Here is an 18,497-nt window from a genome sequence, read left to right on the forward strand (position 1 = left end):
TGATACAACATTGTCTAAGTCACATGATAAGACATAATTATAAAGTGACATTATGAGAAAAAAATCGATATTTTTAAAGTAAAACGTCGAAATTAAGTCAAAATGATGAAAGCAGAAATTGGGGTAAATCACGATCATGAGATAAAAAAGGATAATTGAAATATTAAAATGTCAAAATTGAGATTAAAGCACATTATATATGAGTATGATTAAAAAAAATTGTGATAAAACAACAAAGTAATGGAAAAAGTGCTGCATGACCTCTTGATTTGTCATCTCTCCATTTTTCCACTTTTGTTTTGAAAGGGCAATAGTAGCACAGCTGTGCACATCTGCAGGAAGCAGCAGAGACTGACTGTCAGTCTGGATCAGCCTCAGTCTGAGGCCTCCACACTCTGAGCTTTAACATTAACGTATTGTATCATTAATGTGTTTGTGACATACAGTATGCATGAATAAACAGTTTAAATAAAGTTCTGTCCTGTCTTTCATTTATGCCAAGAGATTCTGCTTTACGTGAAATAAAAGTCAAGCAGCTCAACCTCAACAAGTACCTTAAAGGGAAACTTGAGTAAAAGAAAAATGACCAGAAAATACATTGGTAGAAGTTGAAGTCACTTTTTTATAATATTACTGAAGTAAAAGTTGTAAAGTCTATGACATTTACTGTACTTAAGTATCAAAAGTCATTTTCTGATATAATATGTACTTAGTAAAGGTATTAAAAAAATAAAATAAAATAAGAAGTGAGGAGTAAGAATTGAGCCATGGTGGCTCAGTGGTCTTTCAACTGGAAGGGTGTGGGTTAAATTCCTGGCTCTGCTAGTCCTATGTGTCCTTGAGCAAGACACTTAACCCCATGTTGAAGCATGTGAATGGGTGAAAACTATAGAGTAAAGCTGCTCATCAAGACTAAGAAAGCTCTACAGACCAACTCTTCTTCTTCTGATTTTATTTGGTAGTAACAAAGATAGCTAGAGGAAATGTAGTAGAATATAAGTAAAAGTTGCTAGAATTATAAATAGCAAAAAAGTACAGATGTGTGATTTTTATACTTAAGCACAGTGTTAAATTGCAACACTTACCATCTTGACGCGATACAAATGGATAGTATGATAGTATTACTTTACTGTTTTTGCTGAAACACTAAACTGTCATCAACCAAAACCTTATTCAGTCTCTCACACACACATATCCCACAATATTTTTTTAAGAAAAAGCAACAAAAACTGAAGAATAAATAGAGGAAAAAAAAAAAACCTACATAGAATGGACCACAAAGTCATTGGTATTCCGATATCTTTAATGTATTTGTCACTGTACAGTTTTATAAGTATTTACAGTAAATGTTAAACCTTCTTTTTTTACACCAGACAATGTTGCGTCCCATACTGTGAAAGGTAAATGTTTCCAAAGTCCTTTGAGGAGCGACGATGACAAAATGCAGTGGATCCTGAGCGTTCAGCCGAGTCTGTCCTTGAGTTTTATTGTTTTATTTTTTTATTTTCAACACAGTGTTCAGTTTGATCAAAGTGACACATCATGGCAGACATTTAGTGAGTGCTGTCAAATTCTGATCATTGGAATGTCAGTGATGTACCTGACCTTCACTGAAGACGTCTGTCTGTGTCTGTGTCAACATGTTCCTCTGATGCTCCTGAAGTTTGACTGGCAGTGTAAGTTGGGTTTTATCTCGTCTGGCACCTGTGCTTTTGTGCAGCTCGTCAAAAGTGGTGAAACAAAGATTCTCAAGCTCTCTCGTGCCGTATAATCCTCTGACATAAGACCTGATAGATACACGGAGACAGTGATGCACATTAAGGCTGCAGAATTTGACATAAAGGAGACCAGATATCAACTGATTTTCTTTTACATATGTCTCGCTATGTATTGGACCAGATTTTTTTCAGGTTTTCAAGAGCATTATTAGACGAACGTAAAATGCTAATATTGTGAAATGTAAGCACAAGTGTGAGTACATGAGACGTTTGTATAAACTTTGGGTAAGAATTTTGCAGTGTAGTCCTAATCAGCGTTGTTCCCTAAAACCTGCAAAGCTTTAAAATTCACACTCACTAATTAAATCTTTCAAATGAGCAGTTTGAAGCTGAGAGGCAGGACGTGTTCCGTTTTTGTTTCTTTTCTCGTTCTTTTTGTGCTTCCATTCAGAGCAAATCGATCGACCCTATATGATACACTATGTACATCAGCACCCGTGTGGAGCACACCTGTATGCATATTGTTCCTATATGGATTACATAAAAACATTCAGTGTGTGCACAGTCCGTGCAACTGTGGACCAGGATTTGGCGGCGGCAAAGTACAAAGTGCTCTGATGTCATCAGCAGCGAGTTAAGCTTTCCTATCGTACATTCATACATTGATGCATATTATGTGTGAGCGTTGATTCAGGGCGGGCGTGTTAATGGAAGATGACACAGGAGGAGAAATGGTGGCTGTTACTGTGGAATGTTATGTCCTTAAAGCACGCAAAAAAAATAACTCGGAACATCAACATTCACTATTGATTATATTGAGACGCTTCTGCTGCAGTATTACAGTCACACTCCTGAGGAGAGCTGGTTGTGTCCTCTATGAGGTTATTAAATCAGAAAAACTATTTTTTAATAAAAGGCTTCTTGGTACCACGTTATAATAAGACTACACTTATGAATAATTTATTCATAATTACATGTAACAATTCACATATCTGTACTTTACTTGGTTATTTATATTTCTAGCAACTTTGTTACTTGTTACTACCAAATACAGTCCGAAGAAGAAGAGTTGGTATTATGGTCTGTATTTATATAGAGCTTTTCTAGGCTTGATGAGCTGCTTACACTATAGTTTTCACCCATTCACATGCTGCAACATGGGGTTCAGTGTCTTGCTCAAGGACAAATATAGGACTAGCAGAGCCAGGAATTGAACCCGCAACCTTCCAGTTGAAAGACCACTGACCCACCATGGCTCAATCCTAACTCCTCACTTTTTTTAAACTTTTACTTCTAAAACTTATGTACATTTTATATCAGACAATTACCGTTGATACTTAAGTACAGTAAATGTACTTTAAGACTTTACCTTAAGTGTTATTATAAAAAGTGACTTCACCTTCCACCAAAGTCATTTTCTGGTAAAGATACTTGAACTTTTACTCAAGTATCCCTTTAAGGTATTTTATACAAGACTGAAATGTAGTCACTTGGCAGATGTTTGTATCCAAAGTGACATACAAGTGATCAACATACAGGTACTACGGTTAAAATGTCAGCAGAAACATTCAATGTTCATAGACAATATTAATTAAAAACTACAATTTATTAGAGCTGCAGCTCAGTGAGAGAGCATCAGGAGGAAAGACATGTGGTAAGACAACTGGTGGTGAGAGATTTTAGAGAGGAGGCAGCGAGTTTTCTCAAGGACAGAGAGAGTCTGCGGCTCTGATAGCAGATTAAGGAGCTCGCTCCACCAACATGGAACCACAAACGAGAGCAATCTGGACTGAGATTGGGACGGAGAAACGCAGTGGTCGAGACGGAGCATATGCATCATAGTCTGTGGGCACATAAGTGCCAGACACAGAAGTGTAACCCTTTAACTAAGAAGTAGCTTTTGGGCTGCAGTGGAGGTCGATGAGCAGTGACATGTGCTCTTTTAGGTTGTTAAATGATCTTTTACAGTGTCTTACACAGGCCTTATTTTCCTGATGTTGTGCAGTGTGAAGCGACACGACCAGGTGACATGGAGAGCTGCTGTGACACCTACGTTTATTCCAACCTTGGTTAAGGTGAGGAAAAAATAGTTTTATAAATCATGAATATGGTTTGATTACACATTTGACTGTGGTTTATTGCTTTCTATAATATTGAGCCCATATTATACCTGTGAGCCTGATCAAATGTATGAAGCTACAATCATTTAAAACCGCTTCTGTGTAAAATATATAAACAGTAATAGTCTGCCCTTCCTGTTTATAAACAGTACTTTATACGACCATATCACATGTGTGAAAACTGACGGCTTAACAGCTTAGGGACAAAGCACATTTGTTATTTGCTGCTATAATATTATGAATAATCCAGCGGTCAATGAGGTCGTCCTGACAGAACAGAACAAGAACAAAGAACTGCAGGACTGCTTCAAATCAAATTCTTATTATATTATGTTTACACTACACTGTTTAATTTATATTAATTTAAGGAGAAAATTTCTTTCAACGTGTCTCTTTTCTTTATATTGTCTTTTGCAAAGCATTTTATATTTTTTTGTAAACCTTGAATTGCCAACGGTTTAGTTTCTCCTTGTAACTATAGTTAGACATGAACAAGGTTGTTTACAATAACTAATTACAGTATAAATCCTTTATAAGGTTGGTCTTATCATAACGTGGCACTCAGTACAATTAGCCTTTTCCAGTGAAATCACTAAAGAACAATAACAGTCGATATGGCAGAAGATCAGCTGTAACCTGTGGTTAAAGAAGAACTAATGACACTTCTGTGTCCGGGACACAAACGTCCTTTCAGGTCACAGCAACGTGGACGTTTGTGGACATTTGTGTCTCCTGTTTTCTGTATCACACTTTAAAAATGAACAAAAACAGTCTTTTCAGAGGGAGAGAACATTAGCTGAAGAGAGAGAGAGAGAGAGAGAGAGAACATCAGGAAAAGCCAAACAGGGTGGAAAGAAAAGCAGGTGGAAGACAAGTCTTTTTTTGTCTCCTCAGAGTGGACTGGACACAGTGTGAGGAAGACAGGACAGATCAACAGTCAAACTCATGAAGATCTGGAAAGAGAAGAGGAAAAAAGAAGTGGAGAAGAAACTCAGCATCGAGCATAAACCAAGTAAGACAGACGTAGATTAAGGCAACAATAAATAATTATCTTATCTTAAAGAATTTCTTTTTTTTTATATAAGTTATATCAACAATCTTAAACATTACAAATGTCCACCACAAGGTCCTAGTGCCATTATGTGTCGTTTTGTCCAAAAATAAATGTTCCACACTTTGCATGACCATAAATGTTGTTGCTGAAAAGTAGTTGCTGGTTTATTTTTTACCTTAAAAAAAATCAAACAAGGAAGAATTGTCTGATCACTAAAGCTCTAAAGTAGAAAGATAATAAAAAAGTAAAAATAACTGAAATAAATGAAAAATAACACCATAAAGCCAATATTTCAAAAAAAAAAAAAACACAAATGAGGAAAACTAACATGCACTGAAATGTTTCCATTAGCATTTATTATGTTTGGTATTTTCAACATACAAGAATTATATGTAGCGTATATTAATGTGATATGTGGCAGCGCCTCATTCAACTGTTTACTATGCAAATAAACATGAAATCAAATGTGTGAGAAATGACATAAAAAAGAGACTGGGTGAGCCAGAGATATAGTGTGTGTGTGATCAGAGGATTATTATAAAACAAACGGCGTTAATGTATGTGGACCCAAAGGCTGCTCATTCATGACTGACAGTGTGTTACGGATCAGGACTGAAACGCTGGATCATACCTTCCTCTTCGGATGTTTCTGGATCCGCAGTGAGGGAAAAGAACAAAAAAAAGACAGAGGACAAGTGAAGTAGAAAGACAAGTTAGAGCGTCAAGTTTTCTGCTTATATCAGAGTCAATGTGTGAGCCAGTGTGAGTAAACATACAGCAAACGCAAGGCCTTAAAAGCAAAGCAGTAAACAACAATCGTCTCCTTTTTTAAAGTTGAGGGTTTTTGAAGTTTGGCTGCATTCATGCACGAATGCGTTTGCTGCTTCATCGCACAAGCTTTTTTCCCACTGGAAACTGAAGTTAGTATTGTTTGTAAACGGCTCACTCCCCCACACCAAAGTCTGTGGAGAAAATCAGTGATCATCACAGTACTCAGGAGTTATTGATCCACTGCTGCCTCCATCAGTAAATTTAAATGTGTTATTTTGTGCATTCAGTGTTCAAAATCTGTCCTTCAGATTCACCTCAGTGACACAAACTTATCAAATAATACAGCAGTCGAACCCCCATGAGAAAAAATTGCATATTTTTTCAATGGACTTTGGTGCAGTCGAGTGAGGGGTTTACAACCATCAGTTTCCAGCTGAAAAATCTTGTCTAACAATTAAATAAAGCAGTAAACATATTCTTAAGATATCATACAATTAAGCCGTCTTAGATTTTATCAGATGAGCCTTTTGTTAAATGGCTAAAATCAATTTTTACTTGCATCCCTGATAACACTCATGTTTTGTGTCCTGGGCTGGATCCACACAGGAGGTGAACACACGGCACAGTCAGTATAACCACATGAACTATAACTTTAAACTTAAATTGCCAGGCTCTTGTCAGGCAGATCAGATGATGCTATCTTACCAGCTACAGTCAAACGATACCAGGCAGAGAGTTTGCATTTTTGTTTGTAAGGCATGCTTCAGGCATGCCACAGCAAAGCCAACATGAAGCCAAAACAGCCTTGTTGAGTGTGGGAAAAAGATAAGAAAAGCAACCAGGAGTCAAATCCAGCTGCACAGAGGAGACAATTTTACTGTGGGAAATCTGCCCTTTGACCTGGACATGAAATCTGGTCATATTCCCAAAGAAAGCTGTTTGATGAGGTTGCATGTGCGAAAACTATAGAGGTTTGCCAGTTGAAACTATAACCAGGAAGTAAGAATAAAATAACTCTATTTGAATGGAAGGCAACGGGAAAGTGAGCTTCTACTTGATTTATATATTATCAGTAAACATTCTTTGCTCTCCAATCACTAGTTTCAGGTCTTCTTTAATAGAACATGATGCCAGTTTTGTAAGTTATGTTCCCGTTTAATGTAGAAAAAGACGATACAGTAGCACATACGAGTGGACGCCAGTGTGATTGACAGCTGGTATCGTCCAATAGGAGCCTGGTTTTAGGTCATGCTTTGTGTTTCCTGATGCAAAATGTCAACATGGCGCTGGTCAAACTGTAGAACTGGAGGTCAGATTGTCATGGGTGATGTCTGTGACCACTTGGTGAGAACGCAAACGTCTGCATATTTCGACCCAGATATTTTCCTGGAACTTTTTCTACAAGCAAGAGTGTTCTGCTTCCAGCATGCACCGAATCTGACCCAGACAACCTCCTGCTGCAAATGTTGGGACCACAACTTCCAAACATTTATGTCTGAAAATGACTCCAGATTATCATACTCGCGATGGAAAGTTCCAAAAGCAGAACCTTAAACCATGTCACAATCTACTTTTTCCCACTAGGACCTACATTACCCACAATGCCACTTCACCCCTGACTGAGATTTTGAATTGTTACACTAATAATAATAATTATAATTTATAGAGTGATTTTAAAGAATTTTATAGATCCTTTATAGTTAATATCACAAGATTAACATCACCTGGTACAGACCTAACTGACACAGTGAATCAAGTAAATACATAAATACTGTCTATTAGTTAGAATGATACCTGTGACAATAGCAAAAATTTCTTACAAAAAACAAACAAAGTAGGGTACCACTCATATCATGCCATTTCTGAAATTTCATTCAGAAACGAAGCAGCCAGAAGAAACAGTGAAGGTTTAATGATCATGCTTTCCTCCGCCAACCAAACCTCCACCTGTGAAAATCATTCAAAACGAGCAAGAAATCCATACACGTGAGTGAGTTTATGGATCAGCCAAGCAGAGCAGCGTTCAGCAGCGAGCCGCAGGCATGTGTGTGTGTGTGTGAGAGTGTGTGTGTGTTAGCCGTTAGAGGAACACAGCAGGCGCACACAGACGGAGGCACGACGCAGCTCTTACTTAAATCCCCAGCCTGTTCCCCCCAGGATGATGGCTGCCACCAGAATTGCACCAGCAACCGAACCTATTATGATATTGGTGCCACTGGGACCTGTTGGAGTGAAGAGGACAGACAAACAGCATCTCATATTAAGTATATAAGTATTTTTCAATGAGTGTATTAGAATAAATCTACAAAATATATTTGCTGCACACACTGTAAAATATGATATATATATATGGGTTTGGTTTTTTTTGTTGCATTTTTTCCCCAGTTACTTCTATCTAGAGGTCGGCTAATGTGGGTTTTTCTATGGCTGAAGCTGATATTGAGCTTTAGAAATCAGGGATGCCAATATTTTTGGTGCATATGTTCATTTCTTTCCGCCATCTGATAAGGAAATGATGCACACACTCTCTCCAGCCTGATTGTGATTGCACTGCTAAAAAATAGTGAAGAAATTAAAGTTGAAATACATGAAATCAATATATAATCCAAAAACAGAAAGATTTAGAGACTCGGCATTGGCATTTATTAAGTTTCTGAGAACAAAATGTAACTTATATAAATAGGTAATAAAGTAACAATTCTAATACGCCGACATGATTATTAAAAAAGGTAAACTTCCATTACAGCTCCAGCTCAGTGTTTCATACATATTCCAGGGTATGTACAGAAAATATCATATCAATACTTTTTATTATAAGACAATTTTTTCTCTGCAGGTTGCATATAATCCTTCTTTCCTTTTACAAAGAGTAAAACAGTGACAGTACTGTGGTGGAAAAGTAAGAGAAGTAAGAGAAAGACCTTTGTGCTTTTCTGGACCGTCTGGTGCGGTTGGGATGGGGATTGGGTCAAAGACGCTACAGTCTTTCCCGGTGAAGTCTGGATCACAGATACACTTCATCTCATTACTGCATGTCTGAGGCACAGAGAAACTGAATTGAAATGTACGACCACCAAGCTGAACGGCAGTGGAGGTTACATATAAAACAACAACATCTGGAGAGGGGACAGCAGGGTCAGACTCACCCCGTGGTGAGAGCAGATACGGGAGGACGATGAACCCGGGCAGGTGCTGAGGTTGAACGTGTTCACGGCGCTGCAGCGGCGCTCCGTGCACATCATGTTTGGCCCACATGGCGTCCCGTCCTCCACGTAGCCAAGGTCTAAACCATCATCCAGTACAGCATGGCCTCCCCTGCCACATAAAATAATTATTTCGCTCTCTTTTCCATTTGCTTTTAAATTGACTTCTAAATCCAACAAATGAACCATTATCTCTTTGCTCAATTTATTCACAGGATGCCAAATATTTCCCTCCCTCTGACATACTCTCATAAAAAGTCTACTTGAAGGAAAACTGAAGTGGTTTTTCAAAATATTGTACAGTATTAAACAGGGGGAAAAAACACTTCTACAGGTTAAAGTGTCAAATATTTAATGTGACCTACCCTTACATTTAAAAATCACTCAACCCTGGCTCTCTTAAACCGGGAGTGGAGGACTAATTAATGTTATTGGTGCTGTGAAAAAGGTCTGTTACGTTAAGTTTAGTCAAGACATGCCTGAGCTTCTCATCGTGGGGCTGCACTGTATTAATATTTTTTTTCAAATATAAAAAGGTACAAAGACAAAAGCGGTCCAAACATGGTTGAAAAACTCTGTGGCTTCCCAAGGTGTGACCTTCTTTGACCTTTTGCTTTTGGGCCTTGCACATGTACTGTAGGTAAGTGCAGCTGCAGTGAATACAACCTGTGCCCCCTAGTGCACAACCTGTGTAACTGCAGCAGAGTCCACACAGCTCACCACACACACAGTACATTTTAAATTTGGCAAATTTAACAGTGTAAGCACTGTTTACATATAATTTTCCACTGTTGTTTAGTTGGTTGTTTAGTTTTACTTTTAAGTTTGTATTTTAAATATATAACTGAATATCGTTCCCTCTTCCTTGCTGATGACCAGAACAAAAACACAAGATCCACAAGACAAAACGTCCTCAAAAGGATGTGGTAAACACTGCCTCACCTGCAGTCCAGGTATCTGTTCTGATGGTGGATGGTCAGACTCGTGAGCTTCCCGATCAGCTCGCCAAACCTGGGCTTCTCTGTCAGATTAGTGCACAGCAGCAGACCACACAGAACGTCTCTGAAGGAGGCAAGTGAGAGGAGATACAGCCATGAAGAGATAATAAAGTCATAACGTCATAATACAAAGAATTATAGTAATTCAAATAAATAAAAAATGAATACAGAACAACATCATGAGAAAACCTGAAACAAAACTATATATAAAATGTAAAAAATGAAAACACGACAACACATCGAGCAGCACTGAGCACATACTTAACATAACATATGTTACACATGTAAAGATAATGTGTAAATATAAAAGATACTCTCATAAAAAAGATGGAATGAACTCACACATAATAAGTGTAAATATTGAAATGTATGTAATGGTTGTAAAGCAAGTGCAGCAATTGAGGAGGATTGGCATAATACAACATAAAAAGTGATATAAAAGTACAGTAAATGTAGCATGAATTGATGAATCGATGAATCGATTAAATCGATTCAATCGATTAAATCGATTCAATCGATTATTAATCGATTCAATCGATTATTAATCGATTACTAATCGATTACTAAATTAATGGACAACTATTTTGATAATCGATGAATCGGTTTGTAGCTCTTTTCATGATTAAAACAAGATTTACGATTGTTTAAGCTTCATAAATGTGAATATTTTCTTAATTTCTTTGCTCTGGATAACAAAGAAATCATTAAAAGTGAATGATTTTGGTTTGTGGACAAAACAAGACGTTTGAGAACATCATCATTTCCAGGTTTGACGAACACCGATCAACATTTTTTAAGGTTTTCTGATATTTTATGGACCAAACGATTAATCGATTAAACGAGAAAGTAATCGACAGATTAATCGATTATGAAAATAATCGTTAGTTGCAGCTCTATAGCTGATACTCTTTACTCACTGCTTGTTGCACGGCATCCATCCCTGACCGGAGGAGTCCGGGCCACAGTTTCCTTTCTCTGTGCCCTCAGAGTTCAGCTTCTCATAGCAGAACCTGTCCGCGGAGTCTGAGACGAGAGAAGAACAGACTCGCTCAGTTAACTCACTGCAACCTGTGGCTTTGTGCTCTAATCCTGACAGAGGAAGTCTAAAGGTTAGTAGTTGTCAGAATATTTCACTCTGCAAATTCAAATAAATCAATAAAACACAAAATTATAAAACCGTGAGGAGGTGGAAAAACATGCTTTTTCAGCAGTTTGACAGTTTAATCCCTTCTTGTCTCCGCCCGCCCCTGCACTGCCACTGTATACACACACAAACGCTCCCTCACTCAGGTCTGATAGTATTGCCTGACAGAGCCAGTAATCAGGTGAAAGACACAGCGTATAAATAATGTTCCATCATCTCTGTTCATGAAGAAGAAAAATCACCAAAACCTTTACAGTGCAGCTTTAAAAAGACTTTAAACCCCTGTAAATCTAAATGGTTTCTCCTTAGGTGTTCTTGAGATATCATGTTCCAAACAACAGGATGGACAGTTTCAGTTTAAAGCCTCAGAATGTCAGTGTAAACTCAGTATCTAATGCAAACCTACTGTAGCCCCACAGAGTCCTGCACTGGCTGTCTCTGGTCTTACAGCGACCTCCATAACAACGACCCTGAGGAGGAAAGAGGAGAGGGAGTCAAGACATGATGATGATGAGAAGACGTTTTCTTTAAGGTGAACAAAAGGAGACAAACGTGACTGTACCTGGCCAGCATCGCACGTGTAGCCGTCCAGTTTGTGGACATTATGAGGACACTGAAAGAAGCAGAGGGTCACAGTTGCTTTTTCATGTTTACAGGTGTCTAACAGATGAGTTTGGGGAGCTTCTTCTACCTGACTGGAGTCTCCTGTGCAGGTCTCAGGGATGTCACAGTCATTGACGGTTTCTCGGCACGTCACGCCTCTCAGCTCGTACTATCACGTGATCACAGCAAAAGAATGTTCATCATATTCTAATTAGACTTTTTAATCTATACAGTATTCATAACAACAAAACAACACCCTACAATTCTAACCACAAACCATAAATACAATATACATCTAACAAAAAACAGAGAGCTCAATTCCTCTTGAATTTGGTTTAATTTTTTTTCTCCAGAGCAACAATTCTGGAGGTAATCCAGTTCCATGGATAGCTCGCCCTTAAAATGTATTTACTTTTGCTCGCCATAGTTTTCTATCAGACCAAACGTTCTGTATTTGACTGCATTCAGAAGGTGCATGACATATTGACTGCTGAGTTCTACATATAAGATACAGTATATATAGGATGCTCTGTATCTTGTGCAGTAGGTAAGAAAGTTTATTTCTATAGCACATTTTAAAACTACGTGCTGCCAACTATACAAACACAAACAAAGGCAAAATAACAGAAGACAAGTAAGAAGACAAGAGAAGACATCATTGAGAACAGATAAGGCAAAACATTGGAATGGAAAGTTTTGATGATGAAGGCATTTAAAGGAGTTATTAAAATAAAAGCAGTTTACCTTACAGTCCCTGCAGCAGAGTCCGTTACTGCACATGGCATTGTGGGTAAGTGTACACTTTTTACAGCAGTTGGCTCCACTGCGAGCACAATCCTACAAGACGGGGAGGGTTTATAATACATAAGATATTATAATAGGAACATATATGATATTATTATTGTATAATAATAAAAGTGTGTTTCAATATGACTTTACAGATGACTATGAGGTCAGCGCTGATTACAGTACGTTTCAGTACCTGTCACACTTTACTAAACTTGAACTATACTTTTAATCTGTTAAAAAATGTAAGTAATCATTTTGTAATAGGCAGTAAAATCATGGTAATACTTACCTATCTTATTTCCAATACAATTACGATGTGCAGAATAACTATGGTCATAGTGTAGTAATCATGAGATAATTATTACAGTAATACAATGTTGAAGTAATATCCAGGTGAAAATTACCTGAGTCCACAATACGTTCAAATAAAATGTCTGATAATATCGCAGTATTATAAAATTAAAAATAAGATGGTACCATGATATGATGTACTTTTATTTTATTATTTCTATACTATTACCTTGGTGTTACTGTGCTGTGAGTTACTAAATCTCATCTTAACCAACCATTAGAGCTGGAGGATGTGGATAAAAACATGATCATAACTGTTATTAAATTGACCTCAATAATTATAAACATAAATTAATAACATCTGTGGGCATAAAACAGTCAAACTTATCACATATAAGAGGTGAAATATTCATAGCAATTGTGTGTTATGTCTCATTTGTACCTGCTCTTAAATTCTCATGTTTCAGTGAGTCATTAGTTTTTTAATTTACTCACCACTAGTGATCCACAGTCACACTCCTCTCCCAGCTCAACATATCCATTACCACACTCTGGTGGGTCAAAGAGCTGCGGACAAAACAGGTTAAAGTTATAGAAAAAAGCTTATAATGTAAACATAACGTGCAAACAATGCAGCACTTTAAATATACTAAACTGTGGCTTCCTTTTACTTATTTCTTACAGTTCAAATAGGAATGTTTTACCAATGCAGAATAGGTTTTACTGGTGAATTTTTATGAATTTATTATCAGACAAAATGAAAAATAAAAACAAATCATCAGCAATTTGGAATGAAAAAGCACTCACAATAATTAATTTCCATGATAATAATTGTAGTGAAGGGCCACAACATGGTAAATATGACCGGGTCAATGTCTCACCTTGCTGGGCTTGTTGAAGAGACAGCTGCCTCCTCCCTGCTGGAGGAAGCGCAGGTACTCGTCTATACTGCAGCGAGAAAACTTCCGAGGCAGGTAGTAACTGAGGGAGAAACAGCAACAGCAGCAAAACACAGTTCACCGACTGAAATATGACCACATCTATGGTCAGTGAGTGAGTGAGTGAGTGAGTGAGTGAATACCCTGTATCCTCCATGATGCAGCCCAGCCAGGGATCTGGACACCTGCAGTCTCCTGGACACACGGGCAAAGACACATACACACGTTTTAACAGGTGATGAGGTAATGCTGACTTCTCACCACTGGAGGGCACTGTCAGTACAGTAATGGTGGCAATGTTCAACATAATCGACACATTCTCAGATGTAGAAAAATGTTATAATGACAGGTTTGCAGTTGATGTTGTTGGTGAAGCTGTTTCACATCAAAAAAAAAAGTATTTAATTGAACATGAAACATCTATGAGTGTGTTCAGTTTATAAGATTAAGCTTTTATGATGAGTTTACTTGAGTCCAACGCTGTACTGAGCCAGAGACTTTGTAATTGACAGTGCATATTCATAATAACTATTTCTAAAAATAGGCCAGAGAATTATTAAACTGTAACAGCAATAAAAATGACTTTGTAGGACCTGCACCACAAGAAAGAGATAAAAGAACAACAAGACAACAATCAACAACTATGAAAAAAGCTAATCTTTGTCCTTTTCGGCCATTAAAGATCGATAAGTCCATGATAACCTTTTAGGATAATGCAAATAAAGTGATGAAATAAAGCAATCTGAGAGAGAATGACTCTTCTAAAATCCCTCTCCTAGCACTATGGCAGGCTTTGAACAGTTTCAGGTGCTCTTAAAAAAGAGTCTAAAAGAGAGTTGGACAAGAAATGCAATAAAAAACGTGTCAGTATCAGCAGAGAGTTTCAGAGATGTACAGACTGAGTCATTTATCCAGGCAAAAAAAAACTACATTTGGTTATTTTAATAATTCCAAATGAAACTCAACAAATACAGATTTTTCCACCAATCTTGCCCACTGCAGCTTTAAATGCAGATTAGTTACCTGCAGCTGGTCGCTCCTTATTCCTCAGCATGCCGATGTTCTGACCAAGACTCTGACACAATGTGATGGCCATGGGACCCACACTGCCAAACTGAAGATGTGTTTAAAAAATCAAAACAAGTTAAAGGTAGATTACGCAGCATTTTCCTACAAAACAAAGTATAGATTAAACCAAAAGTAACCCCTGTCAATCATCCTTAGAAGTATGTGGTGGTAGTGTTATGCCGTGTTGCCATTATGGTATGGTTTGGTTTGGTACAGTACAGTTTGGAAAGGTAAATCCCTGAGTCAGGCTTGGATTTGGACTGAGAACATCACTTTTACTTCTAACTGACGGATGCGTTGGAACAACTCTTTTTTTTCCCCTGCTCAGTTTGAGGCCACTTGTCTCAACAAGACGTCAGATTTTCTATTAAAAGAGACTGCAGGTGTTGAAGAAACACAGATCGCAAGGAAGTTACATTTTTCTGTTACCCAATCAGCTGACTGAGCAGGTCTAGCGCCACCGAAACTGTACCGTTCCATTTTACTCTGGTACCCCAAGGGAAGGGTGCCAAAATTGGAACGGTTGGGGCCGATTATTCTGGTACTCTTCCTCATGGAGACTCGAAAAATACGTACCATACCAAACCGAACTCCTCCACTCAGTGGAAACACGGCCATATATGCAGAGTCATTGCCGTCTGTTGTTATGTTTACAAACATTTACAGGATGTTTCTGGACAGCAATGTTTGGCCAGTATGTTTAAATGTGTGCAGTGTGCAGCTTTGAATCATAATGAGCCACCACTGCAGCTAACTGTGTCTGGGTCTGAGCTGGTGTGACCAATCTAAGCTGCTTACATGCACATCCATGAAAAGCCATTCCAGGCATAGTGCCACTGTGTGCACATGTGGCCTGTGAGGCCCAGATGTTTGTTAGTCTATTATCTGAGCTACTGGTAGCGAGCAAGGGGAGGAGGGGCCAACATGCACATGTCCAGCCTTTAATGAAAACTAGAAGCAGAACATAAGAACATGATTGTAAAAGTTTTTTGGGGGGAAAAACATGGTGTTTTGTCACCAGTCTCTCAGATCCAAACAACTAAGGTCTCACCTCATTAATGCCTCCCCCCCTGCTGAGTGAGCAGATGCCCCCGATGAAGGCGGCCTCACTGCGGCTGCTCATGAACGTCCTCCCACTGTAGGAAAGACGGGCAGAGTCTTAGACTAACAGCAGCGGGAGGAGGAGGTGAAGATGAAGGATGGAATGGAGAAGAAGAGGGAGAGGTAATAAAAGAATGAAGGAGGAGGAAGAGGAGGGAAGGTGAAGGTGAAAGACAAGGAGAAAGCAGACAAGGTGAAGGTACAAAGGAACGCACGAGAAGAGGTGCACAGCGTCGCAGCGCTCCTTGATGCTCTCCTTCCTGTACTTCATGAAGTCTCGCAGGGTGAGCAGAGCATCGTCGCCGACAGAGATTCTGTTTTCAGACGACCAGGTTTCCATGGAGACCAGGACGATGCGAGTGTTGAGCTGCTCCTTGTAGATCTGGACACATCAAAGGGGGGGGGGGGGATTGCAAACATGAATTATACAGCAGGTACAGACGGGTGGGACCAAAACAACATCAGGGGTTTCATCTGTTTGGTTTCAAAATAAAAATGAATGAGAGACAAACAGATGTGTGTGAGTTTGATGATGGTTCTGTAAGAGAGTAAACATGCAGAGAAAACACTGATAATGACAGGGAAATCTGCTTCCTCTTCACACTACATTACTTCCCTATTTACTTCCTTCTGTACTTTATTGCTTATTATCTTGCCTCATTACTTCCTTATCTACACCCTCCCTCCTTAAACCTTTACTTTCTTAATTACTTTCTTATTACATCATTTTCTCTCCCCATTGCGTTCTTTTTTTCCTTATTTACTTATTTTTGTCCTTAGCGTCTGTTATTTCTTCTTAACTTCACTCTTACTTCCTGCTTCACTTCCTACTTCCAATACAGATTTCCATACTGTTAATGCTTTCAAAATACTTCCCTCATTAGTTCCTTATTTGCTCCCTTCCTTTCCTTGCTTTTGCTTTTAGCTCCTTACTCCATTCCCCACTTCTTCCTTACCATACTGTTTCACATTATGTTCCTCTTTTCCCTTCTAAACTTCCTTTCTTTCTTATGTCCTTGTCTAATTGCCCTCTATCTTGTTGTCTTCTAAACTAATCTGATGTCTCTGTGGGGTTAACTCATGAGGACAATAGTTGAAAGTGCTTTAATTTGATATATTTACAGGAAGAATTGATGCAAACCACCAAAAACATTATATTGTACTGAAATATACATATATACATGTCAATTCAGGCTTTTCAAGCCTTTGAGACAGTTTAAATTAGAGGCAAAAACAGCGTCATTCACATGAAACAATACGATTAAACATTTTAAATGTCACAGAGACGAGGATAAATACATTTGTCAGGAAGGAATTTTCACACGCACACACACACACATGTTAAGCCATACAAATAAAACAACAACAAAAAAAGAGAAGCGCAAAGAAATCTGAGCTCAACAGACTCTACAACATATTCCCAATGAAGGGTTGCTATGGTTACAAAAAAGGTGACGATAGCAAGAGGAAACCCCACAACCACGGCTGTGTCCAAATTTACCCACTCATTCCCTGATGAGTGGGTAAAAGAGTGGAAAATAATTAGCTGAATGAAAAACCCACATTCATGCACTACTCGCGTCACATTAGTGGTCATGTAAATAAATGCTTGTATCCGTGTGATAAATATCTATATTTCCCCATATGATTAAATGACTAATGTCTGTTAAAACCTTTTTTTAAGGTAAGGCTGTTCCATTTACTGCAATATTTTCTTAAATCAAATCTCTCTTATTCTTTTTTAACCTTATCCTTTAATTGGACCAAAATCTCCCTATGTATGTTTATTTGTGAATCATTTACACGTGAAACATATCATTTATCAATTATCTGTCAGAGTACGCCCCCTCCTGGAGAAACATAAATATCCTGCCAATGTCCTCTCTCTTCTCTCCCCTGTTAGACTTTTTAGTTTTTCATACAGTGGGAGCACATTACATGATGGTCATTATTGATATTTAACAACTCTCACTTAACCTCTGGACAAGGTTTGAGGCCACTTTAAAATTCTGCAAATCGTCCAAGGCCCACACGCACTTTTGTACGTTAACAAGAATGTAGCACAACACTAAAATCAACAGATAAGATTGAAATAGTCCAATAATCCTAAATGATCATGATCTCAATATGGATCACAATATTCCTGCTTACTGTTTTTGCCATAAATTAGACACTTCATGTTGCGTACACAAATCAAATTGAAGGTCGCAGTGCCAATCACAGCTGACATAGGGTGAAAGAGTGACATAGGGCATATAAATATAATAATCTAACAATAATAATAATAATATTATTATTAAAATGTGAAGAGCTTTATGAGGCATATTTTAATTGTTTCTTTAAATCAAGAGTTTTTAAGATACAGTGAATCTATCTATCTATAAATTGCGGGAACGTCTGCCTGTCAGTGTGTCTCTCCGTCTGTTATCGTTATCCGATTGATTTCAAACTTGACAGGTGTCTTGCTACGGGCACGAGCAAGTGCGGTGCCAAGTTTGACGTTGTTTGGATAAGTAATGCAAAAGATGTCATTAAGTATATAGGTAAAAGAAGCACACATTGGCTTTCACCGCTCTACTGTAGCCACGCCCCCCTCTCACTCACACGGCACTGTGGGCTGCAAGTTAAAAGGCTAAAAGTTAAGCGAGTGCAAGATGTGTGGGTGATTATTATTATTATGTCTGACCTCAACAATAAAG

At 38.2% G+C, this 18,497-nt stretch overlaps 1 protein-coding gene across 2 annotated transcripts in view; it reads right to left on the reverse strand.

Moving 5' to 3' along the window:
- Window positions 1-1,285: 1,285 nt before the first annotated feature.
- LOC131448629 (disintegrin and metalloproteinase domain-containing protein 11-like) overlaps window positions 1,286-18,497 on the reverse strand; it is a 41,784-nt gene continuing 24,572 nt past the window's right edge. The window contains exons 11-27 of one of the 2 annotated variants that reach the window (XM_058621238.1): window positions 16,014-16,180; window positions 15,749-15,833; window positions 14,653-14,743; window positions 13,773-13,824; window positions 13,573-13,672; window positions 13,187-13,258; window positions 12,356-12,448; window positions 11,700-11,780; window positions 11,571-11,621; window positions 11,415-11,478; window positions 10,782-10,887; window positions 9,809-9,928; window positions 8,810-8,978; window positions 8,585-8,699; window positions 7,795-7,885; window positions 5,524-5,541; window positions 1,286-4,791 (exon numbers count right to left, since the gene is read on the reverse strand). In XM_058621238.1, coding sequence (XP_058477221.1) covers window positions 4,782-4,791; window positions 5,524-5,541; window positions 7,795-7,885; window positions 8,585-8,699; window positions 8,810-8,978; window positions 9,809-9,928; window positions 10,782-10,887; window positions 11,415-11,478; window positions 11,571-11,621; window positions 11,700-11,780; window positions 12,356-12,448; window positions 13,187-13,258; window positions 13,573-13,672; window positions 13,773-13,824; window positions 14,653-14,743; window positions 15,749-15,833; window positions 16,014-16,180 — 1,485 coding nt within the window. In that variant the 3' untranslated portion in view covers window positions 1,286-4,781. Of the gene's footprint in view, window positions 4,792-5,226; window positions 5,542-7,794; window positions 7,886-8,584; window positions 8,700-8,809; window positions 8,979-9,808; window positions 9,929-10,781; window positions 10,888-11,414; window positions 11,479-11,570; window positions 11,622-11,699; window positions 11,781-12,355; window positions 12,449-13,186; window positions 13,259-13,572; window positions 13,673-13,772; window positions 13,825-14,652; window positions 14,744-15,748; window positions 15,834-16,013; window positions 16,181-18,497 lie in introns of those variants that run through there. The other variant, XM_058621237.1, reaches the window with a different exon arrangement.

The sequence above is a fragment of the Solea solea genome, chromosome 21, assembly GCF_958295425.1.
Source record: "Solea solea chromosome 21, fSolSol10.1, whole genome shotgun sequence".
Taxonomy (NCBI): Eukaryota; Metazoa; Chordata; class Actinopteri; order Pleuronectiformes; family Soleidae; genus Solea; species Solea solea.